The 14,783-nt window shown below is 40.5% G+C and overlaps 1 protein-coding gene across 2 annotated transcripts; it reads right to left on the reverse strand.

Moving 5' to 3' along the window:
• Positions 1-1,019: 1,019 nt before the first annotated feature.
• Positions 1,020-12,356, reverse strand: LOC110529916 (nuclear receptor subfamily 2 group E member 1-like). 2 transcript variants are annotated; one of them, XM_036985475.1, is made up of 9 exons: positions 11,664-12,356; positions 8,902-9,047; positions 8,198-8,285; positions 7,700-7,935; positions 7,191-7,337; positions 6,865-6,961; positions 6,469-6,618; positions 5,201-5,306; positions 1,020-1,453 (listed from the first exon to the last, which is right to left on the reverse strand). In XM_036985475.1, the coding sequence occupies exons 1-9, from the start codon at positions 11,719-11,721 to the stop codon at positions 1,291-1,293; spliced, it is 1,191 nt and encodes a 396-aa protein (XP_036841370.1). In that variant the 5' UTR covers positions 11,722-12,356; the 3' UTR covers positions 1,020-1,290. The 2 variants fall into 2 exon arrangements, with proteins under 2 accessions (XP_036841370.1, XP_021468251.1); XM_021612576.2 differs by having other exon boundaries at positions 5,201-5,309; positions 11,664-12,352.
• Positions 12,357-14,783: the final 2,427 nt, after the last annotated feature.

The raw sequence follows: 14,783 nt of genomic DNA on the forward strand, positions 1-14,783 counted from the left end.
TTCTGCCTGTCATTCATCGCTTGTATGGGATCATCACACGAGCTCCTGGAGGACAATCAGCATTCTCCTACCTTGAGGAGGTGGCCACTCCACTTCATGCAGGCAGTTGTGACGCTTCACACCCTTTGGTTTCAGTATTGGGCAAGGGGGCAACGACCCTATAGCACATCTGACCGTGGATCATGCTGTGAATCATCTTTTTTGGTTTCTTCCAGTCGATCAGATTGAACATGGCAATAAAAGATTGAAAGGGCATTGGTCGTAAAGCTTATTGGTCTTAGAGACACTCAAAAACATCTCTACGTTTTAAAGGTTCACCAATTGCGCACAGATGGCTCATTTCAACTAAAGATTTTCCTTATTTTGTGTAAACCAGAGATTGCAGTATTTAGCGAAATTGTAGCAATCTTAAATTGGCTAGACAATTCTATTATTATACTGAACAAAAAAATAAATGCAACATGCAATAATTCAATGATATTAATGTGTTATAGCTCATATACAGAAATCAGTCATTTTAAATCAATTTCACATGAATGTGCAGGACCACAGCCAATCAGAATGAGATTTTCCCCACAAAAGGGCTTTATTACAGACAGAAATACTCCTCAGTTTCATCAGCTGTCTGAGTGGCTGGTCTTAGACGATCCCGCAGGTAATGAAGCCGGATATGGAGTTGTGAAGCCGTTTGGATGTACTGCCAAATTCTCTAAAACGACGTTGGTATGGTAGAGAAATGAACACTAAATTGTCTGGCAACAGCTCTGCTGGACATTCCTGCAGTCAGCATGCCAATTGCAGGCTCCATCAAAACTTGAGACATCTGTGGCATCTGGTGTTGTGACAAAACTGCACATTTTAGAGTATTTTTTTGTTGTTGTCCCCAACACAAGGTGCAGCTGCGTAATGAACATGCTGTTTAATCAGCTTCTTGATATGCCACACCATTCATGTGGGTGGATTCATTTGGCAAAGGAGAAATGCTCAGACAGGGATGTAAACAAATTTGTGCACCAAATTTGAGAGAAATAAGCTTTTTGAGCGTAAGGAAAAAATCTGGGGTCTTTTATTTCAGCTCATGAAACATGGGACCAATGCTTTACATGTTCTGTTTATATTTCTGTTCAGTATACATCCTCAAAACGTAAGCCTAACCCAAAGATTGGTAAAATCAAGGTTTTTATGTTCTTCAAGTTCAATTTGTCACGTGCTCATTAGAATGTTTGTGTCTATGAGCCTTAACAGACACTCTTGGCTAGTGAGCGTAATGTTGATATGGCGGAAATAAACTCATATATCGCTTGATTTGTACATGTCAGCGAGGAGCCTTGTGATGGGCACGTTCCCAATGGTCTTCTTGAAAAATACTTCTTCTATGGTGGATGGGCTGACTGACCGCAGAGCTGGTAGAAGTAGGAGCAGCTTCCCAAAGCGGCAGGGCTGAGTTGGATATCTGCAAATAACAAGAAAGATGCAGAGATTTAGGTTGTCAACCCACTCTGCCCAGAGTGGCCAAAAACGTGCTTTGGTGATAAAATTTCACATCCCTATGTTTCAAAATGCAATCAAACTATGATTATTCTTGTTCTGAATTGTTCAGTGAGTTCTTTCTCTAACATAACATTAACATTATATCCAAAAAGTCAGATTTGGTAATGTAATACATCTGATAATAAGCACCTGTTGACAGAGCTGCAGATTTCTCTAAATGCTTTTGAGGATTTATATTTTGTGGTGGTCATCTTCAAAATTGTTTCCACAGGTTGCAAAAAGCTAAATTAGTATGGCACGACCTGAATTAAATGTAAAAGGCTTTGAAAATAAAAAGCTTGGTATAGTGCTCCTTGAGAAATCTTCGAATAAGAACAGGTATTTCGAAAAAAAATATGAAAAGTGCATCCTAAAATATTAAAATACTATACGTCATGTCTCAAAATCGATATCTGTCTTACCTCTCTATATTGTTTTATGTCCTGCGGATTCGAGAAGAAAGATGACGAGAACACAGAATCAAGCCTAGGTGACATGATGCAATTTTCCTGTTTTTTTACAACTTTTTTTCTCTGGCCATTGATTTAGTCACCCTAATTCTGGCCTTCCTACAAGTGGACCATGGGTTTTCTTAGAAGATTATCTACACAATTAACACATTATTTTACCCGTTGGACAAAATATGCTTTTTGATTAGACACTCTGAATTCTTTCATCACCTTTAAATTTCATTTGAGACTTTTGAGTAATTGCACAGTGACTCCCTCAACATTTTGTGCTTGTAACTGTTTATATGAATTGAACAAGTACCCAGCAAACAGGGGACGTCCTAAGGACATTAGGGGACGTTCCCATTAGCTCCCTTTTAGGGTTTCGGCGAAACGTTATCCCACTGACGTTCTTAGATCATTCGGGAACATTAAGACATGACTGGGACCATAAAAGGATATTCATTACATGTCCTGGTTTTGTCGCAGTATAACGTTATAATAAGGTATTTTGATGTCCTCTAGCGACCATTACAAATAGGTTCCTATTAGATTATGACATTACGTTATGCTCGGGACATGTAATGACCACAATGGGACATTTCAGACAGGTCCTGGTTTGCTACCGACAGAATGTTACGATAAAGTATTTTCATGACCATTAGGGAATGTCCCTTTTGGCTCTGACAGGACGTTCTCCTTATGACGACCACAAAGGGATGTTTTCTACAGGTCCTTGTTTTCTCACGTTAGGACGTTGTCATGGTCCAAGAGGGCTCTATCTAGTTCCCAGTACGTTCCGGGGATGTCATCAAGGACGTTTTTAAGACGTTCTCATAAAGCTGGCGATATGGACAAAAAGTAACACATTATGTATACAAAACTATGTGGACACCCCTACAAATTAGTGGATTTGGCTATTTCAGCTACACCTGTTGCTGACAGGTGTAAAAAAGAAAAAATTGAGCACACAGCCATACAATCTCCAAAGACAAACATTGGCAGTAGAATGGCTTTACTGAAGAGGTCAGTGACTTTCAATGTGGTGCTGTCATAGGATGCCACCTTTCTGCCCTGCTAGAGCTGCCCCGGTCAACTGTAAGTGCTGTTATTGTGAAATGGAAACATCTAGGAGCAACAGTGGCTCAGCCGCGAAGTGGTAGGACACAAGCTCACAGAACGGGACCACTGAGTGATACGTGTAAAAAAACATCTGTCATCACTTGTAGCACTCACTACTAAGTTCCAAACTGCCTGTGGTAGCAACGTCAGCACAATAACTGTTTGTCGGGAGCTTCATGAAATGGTTCCCATGTTCGAGCAGCCTCACACAAGCCTAAGGTCTAATGCAGGCGTCTCTATCTCAATATCAAATCATTTCTGGGTAACAATTAAGTGCTGACTTGGATTGTTTTCAATTAAAATTGTCAAAAAGAAGCAAAGAGAAATGACTCAAGCAATAACTTTGCTAGGACTGTCTGGGAGTGGTCTGATTGGGGAGGGGAAAACTGAATACTAGCTGTTATTGGTTTATTAACTAAATTTATGTCGCCAAGCAGGCCTAAACTCCATTCCACCAAAACAGGCTGAAATTTCAGACGTTCTTTTCAAACCATTCTTACACTTAAAGGGCATCATCATCATTTTCGAATTTCACAGTATTATTCCAACCTCATAGTGTGGAAATATATATTAAACACAGGTAAATCACGTTTTTGACTGCACTGGGACTTGAACACAATATTTATTATTTGCAAAGTATGGCAGTAACCCAACTATAAGAGGCAGATGATCTCCCTTCCGGCTGCTGCTGACAACAACTTCATGTAAATTGTCCTTCTACGTCATAATAATTATATGTCTGCATAGCAAACTCCAGTCACCACGTCATAGACTGTTCTCAAATGGCCACCCGTAGTATTTACATTGTCCCCCCCCCCTTGTTTTTACACTGCTGCTACTCGCTGTTTATTATCTATGCATGGTCACTTTACAAATGACCTCGACTAACATGTACCCACACAGATTGACTCTGTACCGTAGGGCTACAGACGAAACAATTGTGTAGGACATTAAATGTACTGATAGATTCATCAACTACATGGCTATTTAGCAACGATATCATATTTAGAGATAGCAATCTAGCTAATTTGTTGTGAGGTCCCACATCCTCAGGGGGTGTCGCATAGGCCTATAGATTAGGCCAATATGCGAAAACATAGATGGCTATCTAGCAACAAAATCATATTTAGAGGTAGCAATCTTGCACACACTAAAAAAAGTGTTCTTACGGAACCTCTAAAAGTTCTATATAGAACTCTATAATCAAATAGAATATGTTGTTTGTCACGTGATTCAACAGCGTGAAATGCTTACTTACAAACCCTTTAACCAACAATGCAGTTCAAGAAATAGAATTGAGAAAATATTTACTAAATAAACTAAAGTGAAAATATATATATATATATATATATATATATATATATATATATATATATATATCTTAAAGTTACACAAGAAAATTACATAACAATAACAAGACTGTATACAGGGGGTACTTGATGTGTTCAATGCAAAAGGTGAGCTACTCTCTGCGGGCGCATTATTTCGAAACCATATTAGCCTACATACTGGGATGTAACGTGCTGCCATTTGTTCAATATTGAGAGTTGAGAAATAATACTCACATAAAGCTTAGGCTCTCCTCTCTTTATCAAAGTTGCTTTACAAACTGTGTTTTCCCCACAATTGCAACGTTGAAATGTTGCGCAATCATCGTACGCTTGCGTTTATCAGAATTAATCTTTCCCTCTACTTTGTGCGCACAGGTGGGAAAGGAAGTGAAAGCTGGCAGCGAAACAGGGACAGGGCATATACTTTCATTGCATAGATTTGAATAATGCACATTACTGTTGACCAAATAGTGGTTTTACAACCCCCCAAAAATAGCATATTTATCCACAAACCTCCACAGCACAATGACACAACGTCCAGATGACTTTAGGCAACCATTTCGTGAAGTTCTGGGGATGGCCTAACGACTAATTTTGTTTACAGGGTAACCCATCTTGCTGCATAATAGCCTATTGTAGATACAGTAAGTATGGCTATATTGGCCACCTGTGTGCCAAGTATTTTGGTAAATGGAACACATAGCTGAATTAAACAAGAGCATATCTGTTTAGACAAAAATAAATGTTTGTTTTTATCAAATGTCTCACCTGGTGTGTATGTAACTGTTTAGGGTGAGCTGTGCCTCATCCTGGAGTGCAGCAATGGCACTGGCGTTGCGGAAACTCCTCAACTCCGACCCGTCATGCGTTGGCACTGCTTGAAGGGAAAAGGAATAAACAGCATGGTTACTGACTGCCATTATGTTCAAGCTGCACCTGACAAATATATTGTTTTCAATGGACATGTTCATACACGAAAAAAGTCTTCAAAAATGTGCAATTGTAATGTTAAAAAAACATGTTATTTGGCTTTTATGTCCTTGACTATTCTACCTTTTTCACCTTTTTTCTGAAGTATTGGTGACCTCGTAGGGTTGGGGTCAATTCCATTTAAATTCCAATAAATTCAGAATGTACACCAAATTCCAATTCCAAATGTTCATAATTGAAAAGCATTGAAGAGAATTTGAATTTCAGTGTACTTCCTGAATTGATTGGAATTCAAAAAGTTGTGTAGGCACGGGTGGGCATGGACGGGCCAACCCAGTGGGGAGCCAGGCCCAGCGAATCAGAATAAAAATAAAAACACGTTTTTTAAATGCTCTCTACTTGCCAGAGTTCCAAACGGGACATTATATTTACCTTTTTACCTAAACATGCAAACATCATCAAATATAATTCTTATCATCATTATTCACGACTCAGGCAGGTTTATCCGTAATCACACATTAATGTAGACGTGTTTAGAAACATTATTTTCTTATTTACAATAAATGTGACTCCAAAATGACACAACATATGATTTACCATTCATTTATATTGGCCCAAAATAATCTGAAAAGCAACCAAAACAAACAGCAAATGCATCCAACAAATTGGTAGAGTCACAAGCTTGATGTAGTCATTGTGTGCTATGAATATGGGACCAAATACTTAACTTTTTACTACTTTAAAACACATATGTGAATTTGTTCCAATACTTTTGGTCCCATAAAATAGTGGGACTATGTACAACAAGACAGTTCATAATCCAGTTTCTTTATCACAGTCAACACAACTATATTTTAGCTTTAAAGATGCAAAAATGTATCTCAGCCTAATGGCAAAATGTGTGCAATAGCATGAGATTAGCTGTAAAGCTGCACATTTTTATACTTCCCCCATGGCTAAATGTGTAGAATTGCTGTCCCCCCACTAACGAATGTCTGACTATTTTACTGAAATGTAATTACATTGACCCCAATGCTGCCTTCTTATTACTTTAGTGAGGATAATTTCATTGAAAATAAATGTTGAGTACCCCCTCTTCAACTCACCAGCTTTAAACGTGACGATGCACTTCAAACAGGCGAACTCAGTTGCGTCCAGGCGCAGCTGTCTGAACCAGGTAACGACCTCTTGCAGGGTTTGTATTTCGGAGATTATTTTATTCATCCGCTGGGACTCTGTGTTGTCTGTATTCATACCTTCATTGGTGGGGGTGGGGGGGGGGGGGGGGGGGGGGCAATAACGATATTAGCTAAGAAACATATGCAGAAACATTTACAAGGTTTTGTTACATTGTAATTGAGGATAATGTGAATATTTCGAAAAACAGAAAAGGAATGCAAAACATGTCTCCACTTTCGTTCTGAAAATTGAAACGAAAATAATCTAAACGAAACCCAACGATAGTAAGTAGAGTTAACCTGTTGATCATATAGGTTACATACCGGAAACAGCGAGCAGGGTTTTGGAGTCCACCGGAATGGCCCACTGCGCTATGCCCAGAACAAACAGTTCTCTCCAGGCTTCCTCCAGGAGGATTAGCTGCAAAACGGATTACAAACCTCAGTCAGCCCCCATGAGCATGGCTAATATACTTTTGAGAAAATATAGATAGGGATGTATGCTTTGCACACATTTGTCATATTATTCGAATAATGGATTTAGGCCTATGGAATTGCAACTTTTCTTTTTGGAAGGGGATAGCTTAATAAAGTCGCTAATTGGCTGATATCCAGCCTATAATATCCATATACTGAATATAGTGGCTTACCTGGTCAGGTAAGGGGAGCGTGGAGAAGGCGGGCACGCTCTTGGCCCACTTGATGCTCATGAACAGCAGGCGCGCGGCTGACTCACACACCGACTCAGTAGCAACCTCATAGAGATACATGGGTGTGCCGCCGACCTCGTGAGGGTACTGCAATGCAAGAGGTCAATAAACAAATGGCGCCTGTTGGTGCTATTTGAATAAAACATAAATATTGTGTTATAGGACTAATAAATAACATGCTGCACGTTGGTGACAAATGGGCCTGTGTGTGTATCTCATAAAAAACTAAGATGTAGGCTATAAACTCATGTTGCCTGCGTTGGATTTAGGTGAACACATGAATGACATATTGTGTCCCTCGAAGCTGTTGAATCAGGACGGGCATATCAACTTCTAAACCGCTTAAAAGTGGAGAAAATAAATAACTTTGCAACGTGCAGGCCTCGTTGACTCATTGCCCACATAGCGCTGCTCCGTGAGTGAAGTGCGAACGGAGGACAGAGGCTTACCTTCGGGGTGGGCTGGGCCAGTCCCACGATGGCCTGCCTCTCCGGCGTGCAGGCTACTGTGCTCATCTCCAAGTTATGTGGCTCCAGTTGTGTGACCGTAGTGAACAAAGGCGGCCCCGGTAGGCTCGAGCCCGGGAAGTGGGTCGATGAACCGTTCACCTCTTTGTGCCCCCGGAAATATAGGGCGACCTGCTTGCGTATGGTGGACGTCCTGGGACCCCTCTCGTGCTGAACGGCTGAGAAATGGAGAGCAGGGACAAGACTCTTTAGTAAAATAATGGTCTGTGAATGCCTTATTTAAAAATGTTTTTATTTTGTTCGAAGATTGGTAAGGTAAAAGGCTTAGCCTCTCATGATAACTTTATGAATACGTCCACTGTTTACCCAGCTCTCAGCTGATTCCGTTAAATACGGTTTTTCCATCCGATTTGGCCACCTTAAACCGAAATGTCATAGCGGGCGTATAGCCAAAATAATAATTTAATTAAGCCCGTTTACCATCTTTATTCATGTTCACTTCGAGACACTTTTTCAAGCGGCACGCTCGGCATTGGTTTCTGTGCGTTTTGTCCACGGGGCATCCTCCCTATGATGGAAAAGAGAGAGAGGGAGAGAGAGACAGAGATCGAGATGGGGGGAGCGAGCGAGAGAGAGAGAGAGAGAGAGAGAGAGAGAGAGAGAGAGAGAGAGAGAGAGACAGAGAGCGAGATGGGGGGAGCGAGAGAGAGAGAGGAGAGAGAGGAAATCACAAGAAAATTAACACGTTTGAGGGAAGCGAAAATCTACAGGTGAAGGATGTGTTATTATCATAGCTATTGACTCGATCCCCCGCGGCTCAGCAGCAGTCTTATCCCCGAGGATAAGTAGGGCTATCCCGCCCACTGCTGGCTAAATCCTCGGGTTAGTGTCATTACATTAGATTGGATTACACCTGATAAATTAATGCAGGACTGTGTTTAACGCCAGTCAATGACCCTGGTAGGTGATGCAATTAGGCCTTTGCCGTGCCCTGCATCGCTGGGCCCTCTCAGAGACACATCTCAGGGGAGATTCAACCCTGCAGACTCAAGGCTGACCAATAACGTAAGACGCGTAAAAAATGTGCAGTGTGTGCGCCAAAACTACAGGTCATATTTGCATACATTTAGGACCCCCTGAATTGAAAATAGATTACCATGAAATTCAGAAACACTGCCCACTACCTGACAGCCTGATTTACAGACGTATGTTCTGTTTCTACGGATGCTCCTCTTGAAGAAGCCAGAGCAGCCGTCACACGCATACACGCCATAGTGTTTCCCAGAGCTCCGGTCCCCACACACTTTACACGGGATATCCAAGATACGACCTGGATAAAAATAAATACACATTAATTAATTAATCTTTATTACTTTTGATAGTTAATGTACTTTGTGCCTGAAAATCAAGAATCAGAAAGGTGTTTTACGCGTCATCAAAGGCTTGGAAGAGCACCCATCAGAATAAATTATTTATTCAAACTCATGCGCTGTACCCCCTCCACCTCATCACCCCCCTCCCTTTTAATGAGGGACGACAAAACAAAATACACAACGTGACAATGGGCAGCGTCCCGTGCCTTAAATAGGTCGCCCGGCCATGGGCATGTACACGCGCGCGTATCTTGTGAGTTCGTGGGAAGCGTCATATCTGATGTCTCTAAAGACAATGCCCGGGGGCACACAATGGAGACATTAGGGAAAGTGTTAACTTAATGATTTTCCCCATTGAACCTCGTCTGACTGCCCCGATCTCGACAAGCTGCCAACTCCCCCTCATAATGGGAATCGACAGCTGCTTTATCCCGCAGGTCTATAGGCCTGCGGATTAGGGAGTGACACCGCACAGAGAATAATGCGCACCAACTCGTTTCACCAACTCAAATGAAGTGTATGTAAATTGACCCGGGAGTAAATGAAACAACATTGATTTCTATAAAGATTTGTATTCAAATCCATTTGAAATAATTATATTTGTATGTATATGAGGGAGTATTTTTATGGCGGGATACGCCGGCTATGTAATTACACTGACGTTTTGGCACCTGCTCATTGATTCACCAGTGACCCATCAATAAAGGGTAGCATGGGAATTTGAATACAACCCCATAACGACAGAGCAGCAAAAACAATCGACTTCGGCGAGGAGTTGGGACTTCAACACACCAATTATACAAAGTGTCTCAAGAGTGGTTGTCTATTAGGCTAAAAAAAATCCAGCATACATCTAAATTATTTAGAAAAAATATTTGATGCCATGGCTACAAAAACAAATAAAATAGGCGTAAACGAAGTGACTCAAACTATTCGTTAAAAAATAATGACTGTATAACCTTAAACAATTAATACAAGTTGACAATAGCCTAATTGCGCATCTGAAACTATTATGGGCATAGAAGTAGGCCTATATAACGAATGAATCCAATATAACAAATGTTTTCCTCACTGAACAATTATAATTAGGCCTACGCACCAATAAAGGGCAGAATGGGGGTCCCAGTCGTCGCCATTGTGTGCCGTAATTGCTTAAAAATATATGGCATATTCCATTACTGATTACCATCAGTCCCAAAACCTGCTGAAAGAAGTTAGTTTTACTGACTGAGCGAAAGGTTTTTGTGACCAGCCACAATGTGTGCAATTAACTTGGAGGAAAGCAATAGGCTATAATAATGATTGTGATGTTGATGTAAATTATTCTAATTAAAAGCTATATGAAAGTGAATAATTGTAGATTAGGCTACTGCCTGAGATTTTCCAAGGCCTAAATAGCAACCAACCAGGCATTGGTGAAACGAACCTATGCGTTTTAGGCATATTTCGTTTGGAAGTGCTTTCAGTTTAGCAACACTTTATGTACGAATACAAATACATGCAAGCTAGTACAGAATATGTAATATATGGCTAATTGTTGTCTCATTATTACAGTTATTTGCACACACATTCTGTATTTCAACCTACACACACACACACACACACACACACACACACACACACACACACACACACACACACACACACACACACACACACACACACACACACACACACACACACACACACACACACACACACACACACACACACACACACATCATCATCATCATCATCATCAAGACTAAGTTGTTAATCAATAAATTAGCTGACTGGGCTATCATGCAATGGTGGCACATTGGCCCATTGTCCTACCTCGATAACCCTCACTATAGACTTTCGAAGTGCAGGACTTTAAATTGGAAACAGCAAGAAACTGTAGCCTATAGTTTGTGTTCTTATTCAGCGTCATGTAGGCCTGAAATATTCTGCTTTTACAAACTGTTATGCTGTTTTCAAATGAAACACAATACCTTGCTCTTGTTAAAGCTTTTAGAATGTATTATTTTTTATATTTTTTTAATATGATTTGTCAGTCCATTATGTAAATGTTTTGCTGATACAGTGGTTCAGTTCAGCACACTATTTCAGGAACATTCTAACCCTAACTAACCCCTTTTACCTCTATTCCTTCTCTCACCTCCTCAGTCTTGTAACTCACTGTACTTGCAGTGTAATTTTCCATGAGATATTAATGCACTAATACTCAACAACAAATAACTAGAATTAAACAGGTAATTAATCAGCGCATTATCTTGTACAGTGCTCAATGAGTCATATTTGTGGGGAGTATGCCTAGGCTACCATTCTCACATTGGAACATTTAAAAAATATATTTTTTTATGTAATAACAAAATTGACTTCAACATTTAAGTTATAAAACGGGAAGCAGATGTAGCCTACAGCAACTCCAAGGTAAACGCAAATTGTCGCTGACTTTATTTCGGAATTTTTCAACGCTTTTCACATAATATCCTATTACTTTTCGAATAATACATGTTTGAAGTAATAATTATAAATACATGAATACCTAATTATATGTGAAGGACAAATAGGAACTGTAGCCTACTTACTTGATTTAACATTCAGAATATCCAAACACCCACTTGTTGAACAGGTGGCTTTGCTCATCGTGGACAGTGTCGTTCTACACTGTTTTATATTTTAACAATCAAAATCCACTGTCGGTGCAAAAGTAACAGCTGAAGAATATCAAAAAATGAAATATAGCCTACAGTTTTCCTTAAAACAATTCGATTTCTGTAATGTCGCCCAATTTGATATTTTCCAAGGATTACCAAATTCTAGTTACCAAGATGGATTATGGAGTATTTGCAAATCTTGGACGTTGAGTCACACAAGGTCCAGGCAGTGTGGCCAGTAGCGCGAAAACCGGATAGAGATCCGTCTACAAGCGGCGAGTGGCAACAGCTCCACCGTTGCTCGGAGCTCAACACCGCGCACAAAGTTGTTTAGAAAAATGCCGGATCGGCGCTCCTGAACAGACGGACTACCCAGCGAGTCCAGTCTAAACCAACAACAAAACAAGGCTCTTCTTAACTGTAATATTTACGAGAAGTGTCAGAAAAGGCGGAGGGTGGAGAATTCCGCTTGCTTCACCCACTTAGCTTTTCCATGCTTTCTACTCCCAACTTCTGTGTGCCAGCATGACGTCACCCGGCTCACAGGACTCGCTTGGAGGCAAGTGAAGTGGGAAAGAAAACACTGGGCTGTTTAGATGCGACTATCTGTGAATTAATATTACGGGGTGTTGTACATCGCTATTGAACTCTTCTCTCTATTTTTTACCATTCTTTCTGACTGCTGCATCTATAATGTTTTAGTGCAAATGTTTAAATAGGTGCAACCTCTTCAACGGCTAGTTAACATATTTGAACACAATTGAATGTGCACCTGTTGCGCTTATGTGCATGGTGCATTCACTTGAACGTGAGTTGTTACTAGTATTGTCTAAAACGAATGTCGATCGATTATCATCGAGAGAGGGTGAGTTATGGATTTTGTCAACGGTAGACCGTTTGGGCATCCCTCCAGGGCTATGTGTGAATTCAGCGGTTCCCACTGACCTTTTTTAGTCGGCAACGAAGCAGGGGTTCTGGGTCGGGGACTCACACGCTAATGTAGCCTAAACTAGAGCAGTGTGGTGGTCTTTCCCTCGCCACCATTGCCCGCTTGCCGGGGCGGAAAGATGCAGCCTCTCCTCTTCGTCTGAGGAGCAGGGAGTGCAGGGGAGCAGGGGCGAGGGAACCGCGCCCGTAGACCCATCATTGACTCACTGACCTTGACAGCTTGTGACGCTTTCGACCGGTAACTCCAGAAATCGATAATTCTGTTTCTAATTATGAACATTCCCACGGTAGCCCAGAGGTCATATGAACGTTTAAAGTGTCGATTTAAACAGACAAGGGCGGGGTACAATGGCGTAGTTAATTGCAATTAGTCGTTGTCATGTCTTTCACAAAAATGCCTTAATCATGGCTTGCTTGGTTGAGTCAGTTTTGAGTATGCTCGAGCTGGTCCAAGTACTAAATTCTCTAAGTATGTTATAAATAAATAAAACTAATATGTTAAAGCTAGAATCCTTAACTGAAACAATAGCAAAGCGGGCATCCGCCTCTATTTTGGCTTTTGGTAAAAACCTGAAAGATGTGCCTGGAGAAATGTAACCACTCTCAAATTCATTGACATAGCTATGGATGCAAGGACTGACCGTCTATGATATACAAAGTTATAGTGTTGGTCTTTTCTCTGGTGAATCAGTGTCTTTTCCTCCCTCCTACCCCTCTCATTTACACATTTCATAACCAACCAATACCCCCCCCCCCCTACCCCTCTGTGGGGAAAGTTTGCAAAGGCTAACCATAACCATGTTTTGAGTCTATACATTGTTTGTCTACATTTACATTGGAATAAAACAAGCTTATATTTTGGGTTGTGATGGGGTACAATGGGTGAACTAATCTCAGGAGGCATTTAGGCCATATTTAATATTCTTCAACAATCAATGGGTATGTCATTAATACATTCAAAAATGGATGTAGCAACTAAGGATTCTAGCTTTAATTAGCAAACTATACACAGGCTACACAGGCTACAAGTGCAAGTGCCTCAGATACTGTCTAAAAACAAAAATATATTTTAATAAACGTTTTTTGTTACATATGAAGGAAATAATTACTTTCCCAATTTTTATGATATTCCATATTTAGTACAATGAGCTTTATTTCACACAATTGTTTCTATGCTAGGCTATGCCAGGAAGGGGGCGGGGGGGACTGAATGTGCGAGATAATCTCCCTAATCCTTGTCATTCACTGATAGCCTTTACACAAATATAACCAACATCATTGTTGCCCGAATTGCTTGCTTTAACTTTTTGTTTTGGAACTCCCTTCATCTCCAGCAGTCAATGAAAAATCGTTAACAAAGGACAGTGGATTGTCTAGGGGCCTATCTGTTTTTTCCTTGACGGCATCAATATGCATCTATACTTACTGTAAATTGTCTTTGAAAATTCGAGTAACTTATTGGAAGTCATTATAACCCTATACGCTATAGAATGTAGATATTACCACCGTGAATTGTTCCACTATGACAATCAAGGACGAAGACGAATTGTCGCAACCAATCTTAATAGGCATATACATTATTAAAGAAATCATAAACAGGAAACATAAGTCTGTGAAAATGAAATGGGCTATTAAATAACAAAATAAGGTGAATAAATTCAAATTTTCTACCTTTGAAATATGCTAATCTCAAATTCTACAATCAGCATCACAAATTAGAGTCAATAACGGATGGCTAAATAACGGATGGCTAGACTACAATAGTAAACCAGTCCAATTTCATCACCATGGACTGCACCGATGAAGAGTCGACAAAACATGAGAGACAGAAACCTGGCGTTGAGGACTGACCGTGGGTTGGGATGAGGGGTGAGGGTAGAAGCAATCACCCAGACCTTGCCCTGTGTTCACAATTTCGGGTTTAGTGAAGTGTGGGGGACTGTGTTCATTGTCTTGAAGGGCTTCTCTGGAAAACAAAGTTGGAATGATTAAAACAATTTAATAAACTGCAACCTCAAAGTCATCATGCAATTACCATCCACTATAATCCCACATTTTATTCCCACTCATATTTGTGGCCCTACATTAATATGCCCCTATGGA

This window comes from Oncorhynchus mykiss, chromosome 8, assembly GCF_013265735.2.
Source record: "Oncorhynchus mykiss isolate Arlee chromosome 8, USDA_OmykA_1.1, whole genome shotgun sequence".
Classification (NCBI taxonomy): domain Eukaryota; kingdom Metazoa; phylum Chordata; class Actinopteri; order Salmoniformes; family Salmonidae; genus Oncorhynchus; species Oncorhynchus mykiss.

What these genes read in the sequence shown, in the direction of transcription:
- LOC110529916 (XM_021612576.2), bottom strand. Translation starts at nt 11,721, where the DNA reads ATGAGCAAAGCCACCTGTTCAACAAGTGGGTGTTTGGATATTCTGAAT. An exon ending in TCTGTAAATCAGGCTGTCAG is followed by an intron (nt 8,286 to 8,901) that starts GTAGTGGGCAGT and finishes TTTCCATCATAG; the next exon opens with GGAGGATGCCCCGTGGACAA. An exon ending in AACCCTGCTCGCTGTTTCCG is followed by an intron (nt 6,619 to 6,864) that starts GTATGTAACCTA and finishes CCACCAATGAAG; the next exon opens with GTATGAATACAGACAACACA.